Source organism: Trachinotus anak, unplaced genomic scaffold (assembly GCF_046630095.1).
Source record: "Trachinotus anak isolate AG129_WGS33_773 ecotype Australia unplaced genomic scaffold, CSIRO_AGI_Tana_v1 ptg000014l, whole genome shotgun sequence".
In the NCBI taxonomy this organism is placed as follows: domain Eukaryota; kingdom Metazoa; phylum Chordata; class Actinopteri; order Carangiformes; family Carangidae; genus Trachinotus; species Trachinotus anak.
This window is the reverse complement of record NW_027273865.1, coordinates 4,106,330-4,132,600: the sequence shown is the minus strand read 5'-3', so window position 1 is coordinate 4,132,600 and position 26,271 is coordinate 4,106,330. Positions and strand designations below refer to the sequence as shown.

Genomic DNA, 26,271 nt, shown 5'->3' with positions numbered 1-26,271 from the left:
GAAACAACCTTTAAAAATGAGCTGGAACCTGTAGAACAGCTGTCACTTCTCAACAGTTATAAATGTTGGAGGTCGTCCTGTCTGCATTAACTACAGCATGTTTACAGAGAATATATTTGTTCTGAACTTTTGTCTTTCTATATATTATTATATTAATGAATAATAAAGGTCCATATTTTAGCTTCTGTGTTTTATCTGAAGTGTTGATCTTCATCAGAAGATATATTTGGTTTTAAGAACCAAAAACCATCTCATTGTAGTTTTACATCTCCTCTCTCAGGCTTCTCTCTGGAGCTCTAGTACAGGTCAGTCAGCCAATCAGAACAGAAGATCTGAGCCTCTCCTCTGATTGGCTGGCTGTTTTCTGAGTGATACAATAAAAATGTAACAGATTTCAGGTAAACACTCAGAGAAACCAAATCCTGCAAGGTTAGATGGTGTGTCCAGGTGGGCGGGGCTTAGGGCGGTGACTGTTTAGTTGTGACATCACAAAGTTCCAGAAGTCCTGACAGCTTGTTTTAAGGCTCAGTTTCTGAATACAAGCAGTGTGTATTTTTCTGTGGACTGAGGCTTTGATACTTTCACAGTATTAATATAGAACCTAGCTTTATAATCAAAAACACATGGACATCTACCTTTAGACTGTATGGACCTTTAAAAACCTTTAGAATGTATGGACCTTTAAATGAAATTCAACACAAAACGTTTGTTGGACATTTTAATTGTTTTTCTCATTTAAAAGCTTCAGAGTGAAGACAGAGCAGAGACAAAATAAAAGCAATAATCTGGCTGTTCATCTATCATGAATAAACATCTCAGAAATAATGAATAAATAATAATAAATATATTCATATATATTATCAGATGTGTGCCCTCAGGGTCAGGTGAGCTCAAGAAATTTCAACATCAGGTGCCACACAGAATAAATAAACAGTGAAGTCAGTGGAAATGAGGTACAGAGGTTTTGGGCTCCACTGAGACTTGAACCCTGCTGACAGACCAGGTACAGCAAAGACTGGTCAAACTGGTCTATCTTTAACTCCCAGAACAACCAGTAATAATGTTCCACCTCGTTTCCCCTTTGGTGTGAGAGTTCTGTGTCCTGATCAGTGAAAGCCCATCTGTCCATTATTATCTGAGTCTGGATTCAGGTCACCCCCCTATGTAAGGTGGTCCAGGTGTTGTCCTCCTCAGCCACATCCTCCAGCTCGTCCTGGGGGATTCTAAGATATTCCCAGACCAGAACATGTCAGCTCTCACGGATCTACCCTGGGATCTCCTACCAGTTGGACATGCCCAGAAAACCCTCTAAAGGGGGGCTTTGAGGAGGCCTCCTGATCAGACACCCAAACCACCCAAACTGACTCCTAATGCGAAGGAGGTCCACACCCTGTCTCTGAGGGTGAGCTCCACTGCCTATGGAGAGACCTCATCTCTGCTTGGTTGTATCCACAGTCTGACACTTTTGGTCTGGAGATGTCTGACACAGCTCTTTACAAGACTAAAAATGGAGGACGTGTCAACTGAAGAGCAAGAAGTCCTTGTCATCTTATGAACGTGAAACAGCAAGTTCACCTTCGGGACACAAACATCAGTGATTGATTACTTTTTATTTGTAAGTAGATTTCATGTTATTATCATGATTTATGTTCTTTTTACTTTAATTCATGAAGCTGCAAGTTTGACACTGAATGAAATAAAAACTTGCTGAGAGGAAGGTTCTGACTGTTGGATCCAGCATCAGAGTCTCTGCATCTGGTCCTTGAGAGTGACACCAGTCTAGTTTCTGGTATCAACACCCACATGGGGAGTGATGGAGAGGCCTGGAGTGGGGGGAGAGGGAGATCTGACCCGGGTGGATACTGGACTTGGTCAGTCACAGTTTGTTCATCACAGACACCAGGTACCAACGTCTGCTGGTCCACTTTCTACTGAGAGGAAAAAGAAACATTCCTGAATGAGTTAAAACTCCCAGAAACAAATTTAAGTTTCCCTCCATGTCTGTCCTCTTCCTCCCCTTCCTCCTCCTTTTCCTCACAGTCTCCTCAGTCCTGGATTCACCATCAGCAGATCCTGTACAAACACATCCAGGAAAAGGTGTTTCCAGGTCCACATAATAATACCCTGATGTCACCTGACACAACATCGTCACCACCTTCAGGGTCACATGACATCCACAAAGAAATCACTGGGGTTTCCCAGAGCCAGGCGGAAGGACTGTCTGGAGGCAGAGATCTCAGGTGGGAGGGAGGAAAGGTGTCGATGCTGACCTGGAGATGGCGAGGGAGCCAACGGAGGGTCCTTGGAGTCGTTGTTACCCTGGAGACCAAGGGTGGAGGTCAGGGGTCGCTGGGTGCTGTTGTTGTCAGGGGACTCCATTGCCAGGTGTTTGGTGGGCTCTGATTGGCTGCCTCCTCCTCCTTCATTTGGGTTGGCACTGCAGTTTGAGCCGCTGCTGTGACTTCCTGTCCGGACACATGAACACATGATGTCATCATGTTAGCTTAACGCTACAGGTAGTATTAGAGGTCTATCTGTAAAAATCTGGTACACATCTGTCTGAGCTTTGGTTCTGCCATATACTCCTCTGTAAAGGAGTGACGCAAATAATACAAATGTACATACAGTTTGTGTGTGTTTGTGTGAGTATGTATGTGTGTGTGTGTTTGTGTGTGTGTGTATGTGTGTGTGTGTGTACTTGTACTTGTACTTGCTACATAGTAAGGACCAAAAAAAGTATTTTACTAACAGAGTGAGGACATTTTGGGGAAGTGAGGACATTTTGGCCAGTCCTCACTTTTTGAGACACCTTCAAATCACATTTTGAGGGTTAAGACTTGGTTTTAGAGTTATGGTTAGGTTAGGGTTAGGGTTAGGCACTTAGTTGTGATGGTTAAGGTTAGGGTTAGGGGCTAGGGAATGCATTATGTCAATGAGTATCCTCACAAAGATGGAAGTACAAGTGTATGTGTATGTATGTGTGTGTGTATGTGTGTGTGTGTGTGTGTGTGTGTGTGTGTTTGTTTGTCCCACTCAGCTTATGAGATGTGTCTCTGTTACAGTTTTGTCTGCAGATAGTTTTTGCTTGATCTAATGAAGGAAGAGACCAAACCAAGCGGATACAATGACAGAGAATGTCGTGTATCACACAATGTTGTCATTTATACCTATTGATATAACAGGAAACCCTTCAGTTACCTTCACTGTGCTGACTTCCTCCTCCTCCTCCTCCTCCTGTCCAGGCCGGTAGCTGATAGAGGGGGTGAGGAGAGTTGTAGGGGTGAGGGACAGAGTACTGGTAGGGGAAGGCTGGGGGCCACTGGACACCTGAAGCCGGACCCAAGGGATCATAGTCCAATCCTCCTCCCCCTTGACATGAGGCTCCTTCATGATCCAGAAGAGACATCACACCCAGATCTGACAGACAGGAGGAACCACATCACTGGTACAGGTCCCAATGATATCCTTACTACAGGAAGTACTTGTACTGTGATACTCTAACTACCAGAAGTACTTTTACTTGGCAGTATTTTGGAAGCAGGACATTTATTTCTGTTGCATTAATACTTTTACTTTGAAGAGGTGAGTACGTCCTCTGTACCACAGTCAGACCCTGGCTCACCTCTGCAGCTGCAGACCAGTGTTTCCATGACTACATGTGGATAAATACACCTATTATGACCTGTTTGTTTGTTAGAACAGAACAGAACTCAGGTGGACCATGTCACCTGACCTCCACCTGTCCACCACCTGAATCCATCTCTCTGACTTTTTTTTTTAACCCTTTAACCAACAGCATGTTATTAAAGGCTCCATGTGAACCACACAGTCGCAGCACAAACAGTGTGTGAATGAAACATGAGGTTCTCCTATTGATCATTACAAACTCAGTGTCAGAGCCAACAGATGACCTGAGTATTACAGATGATTCATGTATATACAGAATATGTTGGTGATTGGTGCAGAGTTTTAACTCTTTTGATTTTACTACATAACCACATGATATAAAGAACAACATCACAAAATCAGAATCAACTTTATGTCTAATTATCATCAGTTTATTATTATAGTTAAATTTATTTTATAGTGAAACAGTATCTCACGTTTCTATGAACAAAACCAGTTGCTTGGAAGTAGCTGAAACCAGTCAATCATGTTTTAATAATTGGTTATTCATTCATTTCTTCATTCACTCATTCATTCAGTTATTCATTCATGAATGTGAAACTTGTTGAGTAGATTAGCTGTAACTGCAATGACTGAATATCTTGAGAGGAGTTTTTGAATAATTGTCACCATCTTGTGGTCATGAGTGGAGCTGCAGCTTCAGACACTTCATATTTAACCCTTATGTGGTGTCCGGGTCTGTGGGACCCGTTTTCATTTTTTATTAAAAGAAAAATGACACAATTAATTAATTTTTCAAACTCAGACTCACTGGCCTTGGCTCATTTTCTGTGAAGAACATATATCAGAATACATTTTTAATGACCACACACCGTACACCCCCCCTACACATTTCTATTACATATAAGATGTCCGGGTCCACTGGACCCGGGGCTAATAGAAGTGTGGAAATTGATGTTCTGTGTACCTACACTCTGTCCTCCTCCTGTCTGGGCCTGCTGTTAGTGTGTGTGTGAGTGTGAGAGAGAGAGTGACAGAGAGAGAGAGAAAGAGTGACTGTAAATGTGAGTTTTGTGTTTCTGCACCTGCGGTTCCCACACAAGGTTGCATCATTGTTGCAAAATTCAAGCATCAACACTGTCTGCTCTCGTTTTCCCGCATATTTGACCCTCTGTCTTGCGGGAATCTTTATTTTCTCACACTCTATCTGCTACAAATTGGAGGCGGGACACTATAAATATAGCTTTGCCACTGTAGTTTCTTATCACAACCGATCAGCAGTATATATAAAGATCTGGGCTGCCTGTGATGCCACTTCCTCATATGCTTGGAACTTACAAGTCTACACAGGGAAACCTGATGGAGGAGCCCCCGAGAAAAACCAAGGAATGAGAGTTGTCCTGGACATGTCTCAGGGACTCAGTGGACACAACATCACATACGACAATCTTTTTACCTCGCACAAGCTGGGACAGGAGCTCCTAAAGAGGAAGCTGACCATGGTGGGAACAATATGGAAAAACAAGTCAGAGCTCCCACCTCAAATACTGACTTCAAAGAACAGGCCTGTCAAGTCTTCGAAGTTTGCATACACGGCTGACACATCCCTGGTATCCTACATGCCAAAGAAAGACAAGAATGTGGTACTTATGAGTACACTGCACGGGGATGGAAGAATCTGTGACCAGGAACATCACAAACCAGAGATCATCATGGATTATAATGCCACAAAAGGAGGGGTAGACAACATGGACAAGCTGGTGACGGCCTACAGCTGCAAACGGAGGACTCTACGCTGGCCACTGGTGATATTCTTTGACATGTTGGACATCTCAGCATACAACGCCTTTGTCATTTGGATGGCACTGAACCCAGAGTGGAACAGAGGGAAGCTTCAGAAGAGACGCCTCTTTCTCGAGGATCTGGGAAAGGCATTGGTGAGACCACAAATCGAGGAAAGACAACGTGTCCCAGAACCCCAGCCTCTGCAGCCATCGTGAGGAGGATTCAGGAGGAGAATGCTGGTGCCCTATCCACCCAACCTACAGAACCACAATCTGCAGAGCCTGAAGTAAGTGTGTGATGCTGTTGCAGTACATGTCTGGCACTCATGTCTTGTGAGAGAGAGAGGTGTTAGTAAAATTCCTGATCTTTTCATTATTCTAGGTTGTGAATACCAGCAACAAGAAGAAGCGGTGCGAAGTGTGTGGACCCAAGATGGACAGAAAAACACAATATACATGCATCAAGTGCAAAAAGTATATCTGTAACACACACAGAGTAAAACTCCGCCCCTCATGTGTTGTATAGGCTAGTGGCTAAAGGCCATGTGTTCAATGGAGCTGATGTGTTGTCTTGACTGATATGTTTACTCTATGTGTTCATGTGTTCAGCTTGTGTTGTGCAAAGAAATAAAAGTCAGTAGTTTTGAAAAACCTTGCTTCACTTGTAAATTTGTTTCCACTCATATCTTGATTTTAATTGATTTTCTTTATTACGTTTTAAATAATAAGTTATAAATGTGATCTAACAAAGATAAAGGGCAAATATTAACCATATATACTGTTTATACTGCTTGTAATTGGGATGAAGTAAACATCTGTTGAGTATTTTAACATAAAAGTAGTGATTGTGAGGCATTAAAAACCACAAAATGCAACGGGTCCACCAGACCCACAAACACTGGCTGAGTAACAACAATATGAACACCACACAAGGGTTAAATGAAAGGCTGACAGTACATGTACTGTAGGCTCAGCTCAGATGTGTATGTGTCGTCCTCACCTCCACACAGGTCTCCAAACACATAGTAGCACTGCTCAGAGAAGGTGACCTTGTTGACAGTGTGTCGGATGTATCCGGCCTTCAGCAGGTTTCCTGCGTATTTCCTAGCTTCACGGCGATCAGTAAAACCTTCCACGTTACGGTGGAGCCAGTCCACGACGTCTGAACCTGGACAGACAGAGGACTGAAGTCAGAGGACTGTGAGGAGGAGGAGAAGGAGGAAGAAGAGGAGGTGAAGAAGGAGGAGGAGGAGGTGGAGGAAGAGGTGAAGGAGGAGATGAGGGAGGAGGAGGAGAAGGAGGATGGGGAGGAGGACGGGGAGGAGGAGGTGGATGTAAAGGAGGTGAAGGAGGAGGAGGAGGAGGAGTAGGAGGAGGAGAAGGAGGAGGTAGAGGTGGAGGGCAGGGAGGAGGAGGAGGTGAAGGAGGAGGAGGAGGAGGAAGAGGAGGTGAAGGAAGAGGAGGAAGATGGAGAGGAGGAGGAGGTGGAGGTGAAGCAGATGGAGGAGGAGGAGGTGGAGGACAGGGGGGAAGAGGTGAAGAAGGAGGTTGTTTTCAGGTTCTCACCCAGCTCAGTGACCTTTGTTTGACCTCTCACCTGGTTTCCTGTCTAATAAACCATCAAGGCCCCTGACATTCATGATTCATGTCTCCACAAATCTATAGTCCACCTCACCATGAGGAGTGTACACAGTCTCAGGTGGATCCTCCTGGAGGATGCAGACTGGGATGTAAGCTGGACCTCTTACCAATGAAGGCATTGGGGATGGTGATCTTCAGCCACATCCTGTCCCGAACCTCCAGGCCTGACTCAGGATTGGCCATTGCCTTGACAACAGCTGTGATGTCACTGTGGATGGTGAGGTGGTTTTCTTCATGGACACCTTAAACAAGAGCAGCAGATTATTGTCGGAGTCAGGGATAGACAGATGAAGGACAGATGAATGGATGCTGGAGGGGCTGATGGGAGTCTTACCGTAGTGTGGCAGGAGCCTTCCGGTCATAGCAGCGGTGTGAGACACCCAGGCAGCGGGGTCAATGGGACGGACTGGTTCACCTTTAGGGGGTTCAGGAAAGAGAGAATGAAAATGTGTAAAACGTCAACGAGGTTAAGGTTCATGCTCAGGTGTGTTTTGACTCACTTCTTGGTAATGTGAAGCAGCTGCGAGGATTTGGATCCCAACACTTCGCCACTGTTAATGTCACTGGACTGCAGACAGACAGGTGAACAGACAGAAAGGTGAACAGACAGGTAAACAGACAGACAGGTGAACAGACAAGTAAACAGACAGACAGGTGAACAGACAGGTGAACCGACATACAGGTGAACAGACAGGCGAACAGGCGGACAGGTTAACAGACAGACAGGTGAACAGACAGGTGAACAGACAGATAGGTGAACAGACAGACAGGTGAACAGACAGGCGAACAGACAGACAGACAGGCGAACAGACAGACAGGTGAACAGACAGGTAAACAGACAGGTAAACAGACAGACAGGTGAACAGACAGACAGGGAAACAGACAGGTGACCAGACAGACAGGTAAACAGACAGGTGCACATCTGGGACAGATTATTACATGTGCAGAGTTGATGTGTGACCTCGTCACTAGAGTGACGGTGATAACTTATAGAGGAACTCATGTTGCTGTTTGACACAGTGTGACTTGACATCAGAGGAGTCACTGTGCAGCGTGTGATGTACTGAATGAAGGAGGAAACATGGTGACGTTTCCTGCAGACTGGTGCTCTGATCGCGGGAAACAGGACATCAGCACAGACGCTGCTGTTTGTCTTTTATAGCCAATCAGGTATGGCTGGTTTGATTCTTGTCTGTGTTCAGAACAGCTTCTCTACGTGTATTCATTTGAATGGAGTAAGTCCAATGGGGATGTGCAGAGAGCTCAGGTAAAATAACTCAACACTACAACACAGTGTGACGTCATCTGGTAATTTACTGTGCTGCAAACACACACCAGTGGTTGACAACTCTGAAACACAAACACTGCACTTCTACTGTTTGACCTGTCAGCATGACGAGTACTGACTGTACAGATCTGTAAAAGCCGGTCTCAGACCTGCAGACCTCTGACCAGTGATTTGGTTCTGATAGACCTTCAGATACATTCAGGTCTTACTCAGACGGTACACCTGGATCAGCTCTCTTCACTTACAGGTACAGTCTGTGCTGTTCAGGTATTTCAGTGTGGACCACTGCAGGATCACCTGACAGAGCAACACTGCTAACATGGCTAACAGCTGATGCTAAAGCTACAACACACTGAGTGAAGAGGCTGTTCATTCACTGTGTGAGGCTGCAGAACCAGCACTGACCACCAGAGGGTGACAGAGATCAAATCACACGCTGCAGTGACAGGAAGCTGCAGTGAGGGGAGCTGCAGTGGTGGTAATGTAACATTAACAGTAGTAGTAGTAGTAGTAGCAGTAGCAGTAGCAGTGGTAGCAGTAGCAGTAGCAGTAGTAGTATGAGATGTAGAGGCGGTCTGACCCGGGTTTGTGGACGATCTCTCTCAGGACTCGAACAGCGTCGTCATTACTCATGTTTTCAAAGTTGATGTCGTTCACCTGAAACAGCAGAAACTACTGATGTTAGTGCTGCTACTGAAACAAGTCATCAGCAGTAGTACTGTAGTAGTAGTTTTGTAGTAGTATTGTAGTACTACTGTCAACCTTTGATGTTATTGTCCCATTTAACTCAAATCTGGCAGAAAGGTTGAGTGTAGGTGGAAACACTGAGGTAGAGTTTATTAAGTTTACTTACTCACTACTACTAGTAGTAGTACTGCAGTAGTATTGCACTAGTACCTGCAGTAACATGTCTCCAGGCTCGATGCGTCCGTCCGCTGCCACCGCTCCTCCCTTCATGATGGAGCCGATGTAAATACCTCCATCTCCTCTGTCATTACTCTGACCCACTATACTGATCCCTAGGAAGTTATACCTCTCTGAGAGACAGACAGTTAAACAGAGAGACAGGTAGAGACAGACAGGTAGACAGTTAGAGAAACAGTGTCATCAAGCTGATTTCAGATCATCTATAATCAACAATAATCAACAATAATGATGTTTTTTCTGTATCAGATGAATCTAATGATTGTCTGTTTCCATGGTAACAGTATAGACACCACCAGTAGACAGAATCATCAACAGGTATAGACAGATTAGACAGATTAGAACTGTCATGGGCTCAGACTCCACCTGTGTCCACCTATGGACAGACAGGACACACCCACTTATCTTAATACAAAATAAATGTATTTAATAAAGGAGACGTGGTTCAAACAGGATCCACAACCAGGAGCAGGTTCAGGTTCAGGTTCAGGTCTTAAACTGACTCCTGTTCCTCACTGATGTCTCACTGTGTTGATGTTTCTATAAGTCAGAATCTAACAGCTGATTGGTCTGAGGAAACAGCTGATCATAGAAAACATCAGCTGACTCAGTCAGGTCATATGACCTCAGTGATGATGCAGTTCTGTACTCACCCATGTTCAGAGTTACAGTGATGATGTTGAGCGACATAGTGGAGTCAGTGACACTGCTGAAAGACACAGACTGACAGACAGGAAGAGAGACAGACAGGAGAGAGAGAGAGAGACAGACAGAAGGACAGAGAGAGAGAGAGAGAGAGAGAGACAGACGGAGAGTGAGACAGATAGGAGGACAGACAGAGAGAGAGAGACAGACAGGTATAGAGACATGAGGACAAACAGGTAGAAGAGAGGACAATGAGGACAGATCAGTGACAGTAAAGGTAGAAGACAGAAAAAAGAAGCTGATCCTGGATCAGTTTCAGTTTCAACCCTTAGACCGGATCAGATTAGACCTTTAAAGTGGTCATCAGAGGTCCATAGACACAGCCAGTCCTCCTGAACCTGATCCAACTCAGAGTCTTCTGAGGATGTTAGCTGGACTGACATTTAACTGAGAACCACAACCACTGTAAGGTCTGTAAAGTCACGGTGACCTTTGACCATCAAGTTCTACTCAGCTCATGTTGAACTCGTCTGTTCAACATTTAGTTTGATTTATCATCATCACAGGAAACTCCTCATCACTTCCTGTTTCACTAACAAAGCTGCTGAATCACATTAGTGTTAATGTTGTCGTGTTTATGTTGTTATGTGTATGTTGTTGTCTGTGTATGTAATTGTGTATTGTGTGTTTGCGTATCACTTGGAAAATACATGAAAGAGTTTTAGAGAAAATTAAAGTTTGAAATTTTAACTTGGTGCTAATTTCAAATTATACATGTACACTTCCTGTTTACAAAATAAAGTTAAAAAGGGTGTGTGTGTGTGTGTGTGTGTGTGTGTGTGTGTGTGTGTGTGTGTGTGTGTGTGTGTGTGTGCTTACTCTCTCCATCTGCAGGTTTTTAGGTTTCCGGTGACGGCGGCGTTGACGTCTGACGAGTCGTGGCGAGGAGCTGTTCTGTTCTGTTGAATGGCTGAACCTGGTGCGACAACACAGAGGGAAACACACCTGGCTCAGCTGAAACAGGTGTGACTATTACATCACTAAGCAACAAGGTGTTTGTCAGCTCAGTCAGTCAATAAATAGACCTGTTTTATATTTAAACATCAAACATAATTTTTTTAAAAACAAAATTAACTGATAAACTGAACTAAAAGAGCAAACAAAACTAAAAACCAAAATATCTTTACATATCAAATAAGAAATCCATGAATTTTTTTTAAATTTCCTCAGAATAAATGTAAAAATTGGGTGGCCCGGTAGTCAAGTGGTTAGGGCGCATACCATTTGAGAGCAAGACACTCTCAGCAGGTGGTCACCGGTTTGATTCCCAATTGGTCTGACTCTTTCCTGCATGTCATTCCCCTCTCTCTACCCCCTTTCCTGTCAGTCTCCAATGATCTCTAATAAAGGCATAAAAAGCCCAAAAAATAACTTTAAAAGAATAAATGCAAAAATTTGAAAATTCAGTTTATATAAAAAAGAAGGTAATTGTGTTTTTTATTGTTTTACAACAGACAAAAAAATTACAAAATTATTAAATGATTCAAATTAATTAAATAATGTAATAAATGCACATTTAAAAATAATGATAATCTAAAAAACATCAAAAAAATAATGTGAAATATTTGTAAGAATGTTTGTATAAAAAAATAAAATTTAATCCTCAAAAAAATAAAGATACATAATTCAGTTTCTGTGATAAATCTAAAAATTGAATTTAAACTTAAAAAAACTGGAGAAAAAAATTCAAAAAATATAAAACAATATATTGTATGAACCAGGAGATACTGATAAAAATACAAAATAAAATAAATACAATGCTATATAAAAGGTCACAAAGTACTAATAATAAAACAGTAAACATCTTTTTGAAAAAAATTATATTTAAAAGCTCAAAATCAGAATTAATATTATGTGCATATTATCACATATACCCACCTATAAAAATATGAGTAAAAAAACAAACCTTCAAACTAAAAATGATCACAAATATCTGTGAACGTGTCAAAGACAAAACCATAAAAATTTAAATTGTAAAATGTGAATAATAAAAAAAATAAAAATTAAATTAAAAAAAATAATAACGATAATAAAAAAAACGATAATAAAATGAGATAAATCCAAGTGGAGCAGCAGCTCAGTCTTTCTCTCACTAACACAGGAACAGATGGTTTTTCCTCCCAGATCAGCAGGGACTCTTTATCTGCAGGACAATACAAACTGACCCACTGGTCACATGACCTGCAGCAGCCAATCAGAGCCAGAGGAGGAGAGCCACATGTGAACAGGTTTACTGGGGCAGAAGAAGACAACCTGAGGGCAGGTGAGTGTGTTGCAACAAACCCACCAATCACAGAGAGGGTTGCGGATGATGTCACTGTGCCACATGAAAGGTTTCTGTGTTTATGTGTAAAGGAGCAGTTCAACGTTGTTATCTACCTGTGTCATTGTTAGCCTAGCTTAGCACAAAGACTGACATGTATTTTGTTTAATTAGCATCACTGATTGAGATTAATGTAACAGTATAAGTAATGTAATATAAGTAACAGTGTCAAATGTGACTTTGTATGACTGTATTTATGTTTATATGTGTGTGTGTGTGTATATATATATATATATATATATATATATATATATATATATATATATATATATATATATATATGTGTATATTTTATAAGTGTATTTCTATTTGTTTGACATCAAAGATAAAACTGAATCCAACTCTGTGGTCCCAGTCAGGGACACATTGATGTATTTATTATAGTGTATTTACATGGTCAAACTATATTCTAACGTATGTTTAATAATCCCTCTAATGACATCCGGGTCCTGGTTCCAGTCTATGTTATGAAACCACATGAACAGCTCTGTGGGTTAAAGAGGGTTAAGTCTGGGTTTTAGGTACACAAGTGTGAGGTCTGACCTTCCTCCCGAGTCTTCCTCAGATGAGCAGAAACTGGTCGTCTCTAACTCGCTGCTCTGTTGGGTCGAAAAGCTGTCACTGGCACCAGTTGGCTCCGCCCCATTCTGATCAGCTGGTTGGTGGGTGTGGCCATTTAGATGCTCACCTGCAGAGACACAGAGAGCAGGATGATAGCAGGTTTCCAGACGGTGTGACATCACGGTGCAGGTCTCTGAACTGTATCCTGCTGCAGAGCCACACAAACCTGGTCTGACACTAAGGATCCTCAGGGTCTGTGAGGGTTAGCTTGGCACACCTATTTTTGGGCAGTTTCTCCCATTCTTCTTTGCAGAACCTCTCAAGCTCCATCAGGTTGGATGGGGAGGTGCACAGCCATTTTCAGATCTCTCCAGAGATGTTCAATCGGGTTCAAGTCTGGGCTCTGGCTGGGCCAATCAAGGACGTTCACAGAGTTGTCCCGAAGCCACTCCTTTGTTATCTTGGCTGTGTGCTTAGGGTCATTGTCCTGTTGGAAGATGAACCTTCGCCCCAGTCCGAGGTCCACAGCGCTTTGGAGCAGGTTATCATCAAGGATGTCTCTGTACATTGCTGCATTCATCTTTTCCTCGTCCCTGACTAGTCTCCCAGTTCCTGCTGCCGAAAAACATCCCCACAGCATGATGCTGCCACCACCATGCTTCACTGTAAGGATGGTATTGGCCAGGTGATGAGCGGTGCCTGGTTTCCTCCAGACATGACGCTTGGCATTCAGGCCAAAGAGTTCAATCTTTGTTTCATCAGACCAGAGAATTTTGTTTCTCATGGTCTGAGAGTCCTTCAGGTGCCTTTTGGCAAACTCCAGGCGGGCTGTCATGTGCCTTTTACTGAGGAGTCACTCTACAATACAGGCCTGATTGGTGGAGTGCTGCAAAAATAGTTGTCCTTCTGGAAGGTTCTCCTCTCTCCACAGAGCAACGCTGGAGCACTGTCAGAGTGACCATCGGGTTCTTGGTCACCTCCCTTACTCAGGCCCTTCTGCCATCACTCAGATTGGCTGGGCGGCCAGCTCTAGGAGTGGTTCCAAACATCTTCTATTTACAGATGATGGAGACGACTCTGCTAATTGGGACCTTCAATGCTGCAGAAATTTTTCTGTACCCTTCCCCGGATCTGTGCCTCAATACAATCCTGTCTCGGAGGTCTACAGACAATTCCTTGGACTTAATGGTTTGGTTTGTGCTCTGACATGCACTGTCAACTATGGGACCTTATATAGACAGATGTGTGCCTTTCCAAATCATGTCCAATCAACTGAATTTACCACAGCTGGACTCCAATCAAGTTGTAGAAACATCTGAAGGATGATCAGTGGTAACAGGATGCACATGAACTCAATTTTGAGTATCATGGCTGTGAATACTTATGTACATGTGATTTTTATTTTGTTTTTTACTTTTAATATATTTGCAAAATTTCAAGCAAATTTTTTTCACTTTGTCATTATTGGGTATTGTGTGTAGAATTTTGAGATAAAAAATTAATTTAATCCATTTTGGAATAAGGCTGTAACATAACAAAATGCGGAAAAAGTGAAGTGCTGTGAATACTTTCCGGATGCACTGTATGTGTGAAACTAATGAAAAGAACTGACAGAAAGGAGATGAGACAAACTCAAGTCAATGTCTAATTTCAGATGTTTAATGAGTTCTCTGTTCAAATCTTAAGTGAATAGTTTGATGATCAGGATATTTTTAGGCTAATTTTCCTTCAGATGGCTTCTAAAGCTCATTTGGGAGAAATCTAACTACAGTCATTTTCCAGGCTGTTTGTATTCAAAAAGGTTTACAGGAACTTTTCCTAGTGTTAGAAAACATTGATGACACAGTTCCCTCAGTCGTGTTTTACTTATTTATTACTGTATTGTACAGTCCACTGAACTCCATCCTAATCAGACGGAACGAAGCTGTGAGTACAGAAAAAAAACAGGTGAGTTATACTGTTGCTGTCGTTCTTGGAATGTGTGGAGACCATTGGTGTGACACAGTTGTCCAGGTGAATACTACTGTTTGACCATACTGGGTCAACCGCTTTCCAACATCCAATTATAGTTGTGAAATATTGGGGTATAATAATGCCACTTTTTAAAAATAGTATAGTAAGTCACTAGTTTCCAAATTATTAACACATTTGAAATAATAGGACCAAAGTGCATTTCAGCTTTTTTAAGGGGGGTTTGTGCAGAGATTAAATCTTGTAGTCTGTTTGTGTAAACTAAATTTTCTTCTACATTACACAAAGATGTGGAGAAGATCTAACCAATCAGCCCCCAGCTGATTCCTTTGTCTGGAGAGTTGTGAGTTTAATCCTTGGTCTTTTATTGTTCCAAACAAAATTAGTGGTTAAACTGTGTAATTTATCCCAACAACCAATCTGTGGAATCAGAGGGAGATATCATCATTTTAATGATTGAGATTCTGGCCTCAGAAGATAAAGGTCTTGATAAAGGTCTTGACGTCCACTACCCCAAGTTTGTTCTGATTTTATTAAAAACTGTAGTGTAGTTTGGGATATTAAAATTATTTAGATCATCATCAAAACTGGGATCTGAGCTAGGCTAAGAGCTGCCCTACACAAACCTGCAATCCCAAGTGTCTTCCTGGCCAACGCTCGCTCACTTGTCAACAATATGGGCGACTTATGACTACGCATCACCAACCACTGGATGGACTGCTGCGTTATGGTGTTAACGGAGACCTGGCTACATAAAAACATCCCCGATGTAGCTGTGGAGCTAGTAGGCCACACCATATACCAAACGGACCGCATGTCAGATTCTGGTAAAACAAGAGGAAGGGGAGTGCGTGTGTACATTAACAACTACTGGTGCACAGACACGAAAGTCATCCAGAGACACTGCTGTCCTGACGTGGAATTTCTTACGCTTAAATGCAGACCATTTCACTTGCCAACAGAATTTACTGCAGTTTACAGAATAGCTGTCTATATACACCAACGAGCTAATGCTAAGCCAGCTATGGGAATACTGTGTGACACCATCAATAGAGAGCAAAACAAACTACCTGAGAGCATTTTTATTGTGGCGGGGGATTTTAACCAATCCAATCTCAAGACTGTCTTACCAAAGTTTTATTAAAAACATCAATGTCAGAACAAGGGAAAACAAGACACTGGACCAGGTGTATACCAACATCCTGGAGCCTACAAGACCCACCTGTGCTCCCATCTGGGTCAGTCTGATCACTTCTCCCTGCCTCTGACACCAGCCTACAAACCCATCATTGCCAGAGTAAAGCCCCAAATTAGGACAGTGCAGCTTTGGTCAGAGGAAGCCATATCATCATTACAGGACTGCTTTGAGGATAACAGATGGAAACTTTTTAAAGAATCCAACATGGAGCAATACACCTCGGCAGTATTATCTTATGTCAATTTCTGTATTGACATTAACATTAACATTGTTCCCTAACCAGAAGCCCTGGTTCAATAACAACGTGAGGGTGCTGCTCAGAGTTCGGGATGCAGCCCTTAGATCCAGAGACGGTAACGCCTACAGAGAGGCCATGACTGCTCTACACAGAGGCATCAAAACTGCCAAAATGCAGTACAAAGACCAGGTTGAGAACAACTTCACAGACAACAACTCAAACATGTGACAAGGCATTAGGACACTAACTGATTACAAACAAAGCCATGCCACTCCTGTGACTGATGCTACCCTGCCAGACTAGCTCAACAGATTCTTTGCTTGTTTTGAGGATAGTTCTAGGGAAGGCCCAGCCATTATAACATCATCACCTGAGGGTGTCCAGCCATTCACTCTCCAATCCCACCAGGCATCAGGGCCAGATGGGGTCCTAGGACAGGCCCTAAAGGCATGTGCTGACCAGCTTGCGGGGGTATTCGCAGACATTTTTGTCACCTGTTAACAAGCCACCTGCCTCCAAGCAGCAACCACCATCCCTGTGTGTGTGTGAGTGTGTGTGGGGGTAATCATATAATTGATGGATCTAGATGCAGACGTGGACGATTCTGAATCGATGCAGTGGCAGACCATAATCGATTATATTGTAATGACATTCTTGTTGATTTTCCGGCCGCAACTTAAAAATTCTAGTTAAAAAAACCCTCATGGAAGTAAACCGTTTCATCTATTGTAGTCTGTCTATGGCAGGGGTGTCCAAACTTTTTGCAAAGAGGGCCAGATTTGGTGAGGTGAATATGTGTGGGGGCCGACCATTCAGCCTGACATCCTTTGAACCATTAAAATTAAATGCAAATGAACTATTTAATACATTTTTTATTGCAAGTCTGTCTGGGGAAAAAAACAAACTTTCAGGAAGCTTAAACACACAGCTTAAATTATCACTGTAAACTCCTAAATTCAACACTAACAGTTATCTTATTCAGAAGTACAAAACATTGAGGGCCATAGACTCAGTGCATATTCAAAATTGTGGTTTTGATCATCACAAAAAAAAAACAACAATTCACTGAGTGAATTTAGAATTTATTCACCTCAGATAACTAAACAAACAACTTGTCTGCACTAATGTGAAGGGTGATACTGGGATCTTGACTGCATTAAATAGGCCAGGTCTGGCTCAAAGACAGTGGTTTTGATGCGCAGTATGTCACACAGGTGAGAGTCGCTTAGTCTTGTCCTGACGCGGTTCTTGTTAAAGTTCATAACCGAGAATGTCTTCTCGCACAAGTAGGTCGAGCCAAACGAGCTCAGCATTTTCTTCGCAACTGTTCGAATCTCTTGAAACCGGCCTTTATCCAGCTGGCGGGAGAAAGTGTTGGTGTGGACTCGGACACTCAGCGTCACACTGCAGATCAATGAGCTCCAGCTGCAGGTGGTCCGGAGCGTCATCGGGGTCCACGGAAAAAGGAGAGGAAAAAAGCGTGATCTCTTTTTCAATAGCTGCAAAATCCTGAAAGCGCTGTTGAAACTCCTCAGCCAGGGATGAGATTACTGCTGCAGACCTCCTCATTTGCGCACTGATATTGTTCTGTGGAAAACTGGTCATTATTTCCTGCAGCGCGGGGAAGTTTTGGGCTGCGTTTGTGACAGGTGCCTTTGGAAAAGTTGCAGCTTGGTCCCAAAGGCTTTGATGTGTGAATACAGTTCGCTCACCACTGCATTTTTCCCCTGAAGGCTCGTGTTCAGCACGTTCAGATGCTGTGTTATGCCAACTAAAAATCCCACATCAGCCAGCCAAACAGGATCAGATAGTTCTGGCATCGGTTGTCCCTTTTCTGCCAAGAATTGTCCGATTTCCTCCCTGAGAGAGTAGAAGCGCTGCAGTGCAGACCAGACTGAGCCATCTTTGTCTGTGATACACAACATCTCCGTATTCAGCCTGGATGTCAAGTAGAAACTGTTGAAACTGGCGGTGGCACAGGGCTTTGGAGCGAATATAATTAACAGCCTTTATTACCGGGTTCATAACATGATCATATTTCAGATGTTTGGCGCAGAGAGCTTGTTGGTGAATAATACAATGGAGTTTTATAGCGTTACCTCCTTCTTCGCTGACTTTGTCACAGACCAGGGTTGATCATCCACTTCGCAGGTGCACCATCCGTAATAATCCCGTGACTTTATTCCACGGTAGTTTCATGTCATCAACGGCGGAACAAACAGAAACAAATAAATCTGTTCCTCTTGTTTGGCCCTTCAGGCTCTGGAGGTCAAGTAGCTCTTCGCTCACGTTCATTTCGTTGTCCACTCCTCTCAAAAAAATCAGTAACTGGGCGGTGTCAGATGCGTCCGTGCTTTCATCGCAGGCTAACGAAAAAAAAGTCAAACTCAGCTCCCTTTGCCTCAAACTGTCTCTTAATATCAGATGAAACGTCTTCAATTCTCCTTACGACAGTGTTACGAGCCAGGCAAACATTGGCAAAGACTTGCTTCTTTTCAGGACAAATGTTCTCCACCATTTTCATCACACAGTCCTTTAGAAATTCACCCTCAGTAAAAGGTTTGCAGTGCTTGGCAATCAGCGTTGCCACCTCGTAGCTTGCCTTTGTGGCATTTTCATTCGACTCACGGGCTCTTGTGAAAAAGCGCTGCTGTGCCGTTAAAACAGCTTCCAGTTGCTTCAATTTGTCACTGCGTTCGTTCCCAGTTAGCTTGTCGTAGTTAGCATGCTTTGTTTGGTAGTGCCTCTTAATATTAAATTCCTTGAAAACAGCCACAGCCTCTTGGCAAATTAGGCAGACACAGTTGTTGCGTATTTCAGTGAAAAAATATTCCAATTTCCACTTCTCCTGGAAGCAGCGGCCCTCGGTGTCAACTTTTCTTTTTTCAGTTGCAGTCGCCATATTAGAAATGGGCTGGAAAGGGTCAAGGGTCAAGGTTCGCGCGGTGAGGGTGCAGCCACAGGTCTGCTGCCATCTTTTGGTGAAATATGAAATAGCTTTTGTTGGACATATATTTTTTTGTTTTGTTTTTTGTACGTGCTGGCGGGCCGCATATTATTGATTTTATGACGGAGGCTGCGGGCCAGTGGGAATTTGAACGCGGGCCGCATTTGGCCCGCGGGCCGGACTTTGGACATGCCTGGTCTATGGTGTCTATGGTGGTCTCATCTAACTGAAGTCATTCGTCGCATAGGAGACAGCACAAAATGGTGGAGCGAGGCCGCAAAGTCATGATTAAAGACACTCCAAACATTTTAAAAGCCGATAAATGGACACACTTTGGATTCTCCGAACAGACAGGGAAGCAACAACTGGACAAGTCGCATGCGGCGTGTAAAGCCTGTCACACCAAAATTAAATATGTCAGGAACACCACCAACTTAAGAAATCACATTAGCCGTTTCCACCCTGAGTTGCTAACAACACCACCTGCCAGGGAAAAGGCAAACCCAGCACAGCCAAGAATTGATGTGACTCGGTCAACAACACCGCCAAACTCTGAGAAAGGGTAGAAAATAACTCAGGCTGTGGGAGCCTTCATAGCTAAGGATTTACAATCGTATTCCGTTGTGGTCAACACCGGGTTTCAACACCTGTTAAGGATGCTGGAGCCGAGATACAAAATCCCGTCGCGCAGCCACTTTACAGAAAAGGTAATACCTGCTCTTTACTACAAAACCAAAGCCAAGATAATAGCCTCGATGAGCAAAGCTAGTCGGGTAGCAATAACATGCGATTCCTGGACTTCGGTGGCAACGGAGTCTTGTGTTACGGTGATGGCACATTACATTAACGAGGACTGGCAGATTATGTCCCATGTGCTGCAGACGAGAGCTGTTTATGAGTCTCACACTTTTTATATAGTCTATGGTCTCACACAGGTGCGCATCTGGCGGAAAATGGCAGCTGTCAGATAAAGATGTAGTGCTCGTGACGGGCAATGCTTCAAACATGATCGTTGCAGCTCAAGTTGGAAAATTCCAGCATATCAGATGCTTCGCCCATACCCGAACTTGGCGTCCCAGCGGGCGCTTAAAGTGGCCACACTCGCCAGGCTTCTGGGAAGAATCCGACGTATATCCACATTCTTTCATCACAGCACTACAGCGAGCCACCATTTGAAAGTGAACTAGAAATGCCTGGGCTTGAAACACAATAGGTAGGCTAGGCATATACTATTTATTTCTATCTACAATTTAATGTAGGCCTAATGGTCAACATTTTTGTTTACATTTTGATATTATGAACAAGTAAACAACACTATATAAATTAGTAATTCAATGCTACTTGGTGTCTACTGTGTTCCACATTCAATGTGATGTTTGCCATACTCAGAAAATGCACTAATTTGTTTACAAATTTGTTGCACTGCATGACTCTTAGTATTTGCTGTCATAAATACTGTTGTCTGCTGTGTTCAGACTCAAGTTTTGTAAAATAAAAAGGGAGCTTATATCTGACTGCTTGTATTTGGTGATGAAAACAAAGCCATGTGAAGTAATATAGAAAATTGATGTGATGCATCGTGATGCATCGAGATATCAAATCGAATCGAATTGTGAGACCAGTGAAGATTCACACCTCTACTCTCCATACAGCTCTTACTCATCTTGAAAGTCCAAATACCTACTTCAGGATGCTATTTGTCGACTTCAGCTCGGCATTTAATTCCATAAACCCAAACAAACTGGTAAACAAATTATTGACACTGGGAATGGGGACCCCTCTGTGTCTGTGGATTAAGGACTTTTTGACAATCAGACCCCAGCATGTAAGGATTGGCCCTCTCACTTCCTCCACCATCACCCTTAGCACAGTAGTCCCTCAAGGCTGTGTGCTCAGTTTGATCCTCTGCTCCCTGTTTACACATGACTGCGCAGCCACTCACAGTTCTAATGCTCTGCTCAAGTTCACAGATGACACAACCATCATGGGACTGATCTCTGGCAACAACAAGGTGGCCTACAGGGAGGAGGTCCACATCCTGTCAGTCTGGTGTAAGGATAATGACCTGATCCTGAACACAAAAAAGACAAAGGAAATGGTCATTGAGTTCAGCAAAAGGAGGACAAACCATCTCGGACTGAGTATCAACAGTGAGGAGGTGGAGAGGGTTACCAGCTTCATAATTCTGAGAGTCCAGATCACAGAAGATCTCATCTGAATGTCACACATCACATAAAAAAGGCCAGAGAAAGAGTCTTTTTTCTAAGAAGTAATTAAAACAGCACAGTGGATCATCAAATCTCCTCTCCCTAAGTTAGAGGATATCCACTCAGCCCGCCTACAGACACGGGCAAAAAGGATCCTCGGAAACCCAACTCTCCCTAGACAGTCACTCTTCTCCACTCTCCCCTCAGGCAGACAAACCATCTGAGCATGCACAAACAGACTGAGAAACAGTTTTTTCCCTCAGATGGTGCACTGCCTTCTGAAGCTCCAATGCCCTCAGCAATGCAACAATGCACTTTGAATTTTTTATGTGACAATGTCTATTTTATTATGACTTCTTCAGCCTTAGCGATTATAATATTTATTATTATTTATTATTTTACTATTTATTTAAGGCTATATTACTTATTTTAGTGATTATAACTATTCATTATTTTAGGATAGTATATTTTAGGATCCTATATGGAGTGCTGCTGAACTAAGTTTTATTGTATTACAATGACAAAAAAGTATATCTCTCTCTGTCCCTCTCTCTCAAACTGAACATATAGACAGTTATTAAGAAGGCAACTACTGATGACTTTTATTCTGGATTATTCTGATGGATTGATGGATGGATGGATGGATGGATGGATGGATGGATGGATGGATGGATGGATGGATTGATTGACTGATTGATGGATGGATGGATGGATGGGTGGATGGATTGACTGATGGATGGATTGATTGTTCAGTGAGTGAAACAATGAGAAGCGTCTTCTCAGTGAAACCTTCAATGTCAAACAAAGATGATTAAAACTTAAATGATTAGTCAAACAGTCAAAAAGCAGAAACATAATAAGATAAAAAGATAAAATCTGTTCAGTGATGTTTTGATTAGTCAAACAGTCCCCCCCCCCCATGATCTCCATCACTGTGACGTCAGAAGAATAAACAGAACACACTATAACTACCTGAGGAGCTGAGTTACACTCTGACCTATATTGTGTTCAATGACCTGAAACCTGTCGTACAGATGAGTCCTCTCACCTGTGTGTCTCTGTGTCGTCTCAGCTCGGTCACTGGCATCTCTCTCTCTCCTCTCTGTTGGTGATGCAACAGGTTTGATCTCTGACCCCTGAGCTTCATCATGACTGCTGACAGCTGCAGCACTGAGGCAGAGGGGGGGGTACAGATTAGCTGAACATCAGGTGATCAGTGGTGACTGATTATATTATATTATGATGATGCCAGACTGCCCTGTGTGAACGGACGATTATATATTATATTATAGAAAAGTGGTGGAGAGTAATGAAGTACATTTACTCTGTTAAGTGCTGTACTTTTCTGCAGTTCAGGTATTTGTACTTTGAGTACTTCTGTTTCAGCAGTAGCTGTAGATTCAGATTATTTCTACACAATAAAATTGGCTGATAAATGATGATGTCATATAATGTCATATAATGTCACATGACCTCAGCAACATGACAGTGATGAACACATGAATGCATCATTCTAACAATCCAGTGACTGTTATTCTGCATGAACGAGTGAACGTCTCCTGTTGGTCCTTCAGTAGAGTTTGATCAATACATCTAATCAATTAGTCTACTGCTGATCCATAAGCAGGTAATTCTCCAGGTGACTCACTGGAACGACGGTGGTCTGGAGTCTCCAATCCCACCTGTCCTCTCTGGGCGGGGCGGGGTCAGGCTGGTGGGTGTGGACACTGACTGGACATCTGATTGACAGGTGTCTGAGGACACCACCTAAAGACAGACAGAGGACAGTGAGACACTGTGTGTGTGCGTGAGAGAGTGTGTGTGAGAGTGTGTGTCTGTGTGTGTGTGTGAGAGAGAGAGTGTGTGTGAGTGTGTGTATGTGTGTGTGTGTTTCTGACCCAACAGACGACTCGTCCGTTCACACAGGGCAGTCTGGCATCATCATCACTGATCTCCTCTTTCACCACCCTGTTAACACAGACATCATCATCATCATCATCATCATCATCACATAATTATTACCATCATCATCACCACTGTATCAGAGATTTCTGGTGGAGAATTCCAACGCTCCTCTGAAACATCATTCAGCATTTAGAAAACTAAAATGAGTGCAAGGTGGCTCTAAGCCAATCACAGTCAGTCCTCTGACATCAGAGGTCATAGGTCATCTATCTACTAAGTACTCAGTAGTATATCAGTACTGATGGGTTGAACACACCCATCTGTGACCTCATTCTGATGTCAGCTCCCTTAGTGGTTTCCATGGCCACATCTGCTGTGTTAATGAGTCTGATCAGAAAATTAACTGTGAAAATGAATATTAACAAAACAACAGGTTCTCAGTCTGAGTATTGTCTGCAGGCTGCACACAGCCCCCACCCCACCTCACCCCACCAAAAAATAAAAATAAAAACTAAACTAAAACACTGGACTGTTCCTTTAAGAAGGATGATGTGTTTCTTCCTCATTAAAACTGTCTCAGGATCAGAGACAGAGATCAGTACTGAGGAGGATCAACGACTGATCACGCACACACACACACACACTGCAGGCAGAGCTCTCATCAGAGTGCATATTAAAGAGCTTTTGGTTTTAACAGATACAGTCTGTTATATAACTACACTGTGTGTGTGTGTGTGTGTGTGTGTGTGTGTGTGTGTGTGTGTTTGTATGTTGGGATTATATAAACCCAAGCTGCTGTGATCAGTTCACATGAACCTTAACATGTGAACATACTAATGATGAAAATACAGTGAACCTGACATCTGACTGATATGATGTTTATGATCAACATATTATGTGAGTTTCCTGACATGTAAAGTCTTTAATCCAAACCCCGCAGATATTATCTGAGGAGTGACGCATCTATATCATCACAGTAAATACATATATTTAACATGGGCTTACCTGTCAACACATTGTTCAGTATCTATAAGCAGAATATAAGAAACTACTGAATGTTAATAAAACATTTAATAGACTTCCCTGTGGCTGTATCAGGACATTGTTAAAGGAGCTATATTAAGTGTTGCTACTGCTGCATAGGTAACGTTAGCGTTAGCAGCTGTTTACTTCTCAACCTTCATTCTTTACCCACCAACATCTGTCTCCAGAGGTGGAAACAGACACAAATGTCAACTCTTCTTCTACTGAAGTTAGCATGCTAACAGCTAGCCCTCCAGTCTGTCCTGGAGAAACAGCTGCTCAGACGACGTGTTACAACCTCTGGTCTTCTAAACACTACAAGGCTGAAGCTGTTGATGAGACTGGTAAGTACACAGCTGCTAATGCTAATGTTAGCTATGTAGCAATAGCAAAATTTATATAGCTCCTCTAAGCAGTGGAAACATATAAAAATGTTTTCTTCTATATCTATTATTTTGATGTATTTTCAGACATAAGTGGTTCATGTAATACTGACAGGTATGCTCTATATAGATTTCTGTATGTTTGCTCACCACACTGGTCATCTGTGTTATCAGGAGAAAAACTGCACAATTTCATATTTCTGCTCATACAGAATATTATTATATTGAATTAGTGTGACACACTGATGTGACACTGTGTGATATCAAACACTAACAATATATATATGTGACAATATGACTAATGATGTCAAATAATCACACTGTATATGATATCAAATGTGTTTGACTGTGTTAAATAAAAAAGGTCAGTTTGGTCTAAATGATGCAAAACTGATCACATTAACATCTTGAGGTAATTCCACTTAAAATCAATAATAACAACATTTCAAACGCAAAATTAAATCCTTTAAGTTTCCCTTTGACAATAAACCCCTAAACCCTTTAAATCAAAACAGTTTGTATCAGCAATCAATGACGCGTATCAATAATTAATGGCATGTGTCAATAATCAATAACATCAATCTGTAATCAATAACATATATCACACTGATGAATGGAAATATTTGTGCTGACCACTGATATTGATGCTGATGATCACTGATAGGATTACAAATATCGACACTGATAATCACTGGTATCAGTTATGGATCACATGACTCACCCGAAGTCGTCGTCCACAGACTTGAAGTAGAATTTCACGTTGGGTTTGTTCAGAACCTGTTTGAAGTCCGCCAGGGTGACGCGCTGCGTGGGCACGTTGATCCGGATCAGGTAGGGGGTCTCCTGGTCCTCTAGATGGTAGATGACCCGGGTCCCCTCCGCCATGCTGTCTCCCGAGAAGCCCGGCACGGCCCGGAACACTGCACCGGCCTGGAGGAGAGACAGATGGAGAGAGGGGCGAGGGGGGTGGAGTGGGAAGGAGGACCACAGACTGTCTGTGTCAACCTGTCTGTCCACCTGTCTGTTTCTCAGGCCTCCTCCGTGCTGGTCCAGATGTTTCGGTCCAGCTGCGGCAGGTCTGTGATGCTCTCAGTCTCCTCCGGATGCCACATCGCCGTCAAGAGCAAGACAATAAGATTCAGCACTTCCGATTTGGTCCTTCAAAATAAGGGCACAACAGAACAGCTGCAGACACGTGTACACTCGACGGGATTAATTTTAATTATTTGCTCAAATCAAGCCCGTTTTATTTAAATGGCGCCAAAATCACAACAGGGATTTCATACAGACCAGGTCTGGACCGGACTCTTTAGAATGTCAGCGTATGGCATTTAATGTTCACCGCAGTCATCTTAGCTGCATTCACTTTTATTTTGAAGGCAAACTCACAGCACTTCTGGTGTTTTCCGGAAACTGCCGACATCATAATCGTCATCGTAACGATAAACATGTTCGATGTCCGGTGTAACTAAATCAGATTCATCAGATGAATTTTAACAACATAATCATGACGTTGCTGTTTTGGAGACGGATCCAAAAAAATGAA

General features: G+C 42.7%; 1 protein-coding gene across 2 annotated transcripts; it reads right to left on the bottom strand.

Annotated features, from left to right (window-relative positions):
• Positions 1-705: 705 nt before the first annotated feature.
• LOC139632169 (segment polarity protein dishevelled homolog DVL-3-like) lies at positions 706-26,040 on the bottom strand. Of its 2 annotated transcripts, XM_071496966.1 has the most exons (16): positions 25,447-26,040; positions 23,313-23,382; positions 23,063-23,181; positions 22,463-22,584; positions 12,836-12,980; positions 10,789-10,885; positions 9,918-9,987; positions 9,238-9,377; positions 8,921-8,997; positions 7,553-7,620; positions 7,387-7,467; positions 7,160-7,294; positions 6,412-6,579; positions 3,199-3,417; positions 2,271-2,465; positions 706-2,073 (listed from the first exon to the last, which is right to left on the bottom strand). In XM_071496966.1, exons 1-16 carry the CDS (start codon positions 25,608-25,610, stop codon positions 1,877-1,879), a joined length of 2,067 nt encoding a protein of 688 aa, XP_071353067.1. In that variant the 5' UTR covers positions 25,611-26,040; the 3' UTR covers positions 706-1,876. The 2 variants fall into 2 exon arrangements, with proteins under 2 accessions (XP_071353067.1, XP_071353068.1); XM_071496967.1 differs by having other exon boundaries at positions 1,938-2,465; positions 25,447-26,034.
• Positions 26,041-26,271: the final 231 nt, after the last annotated feature.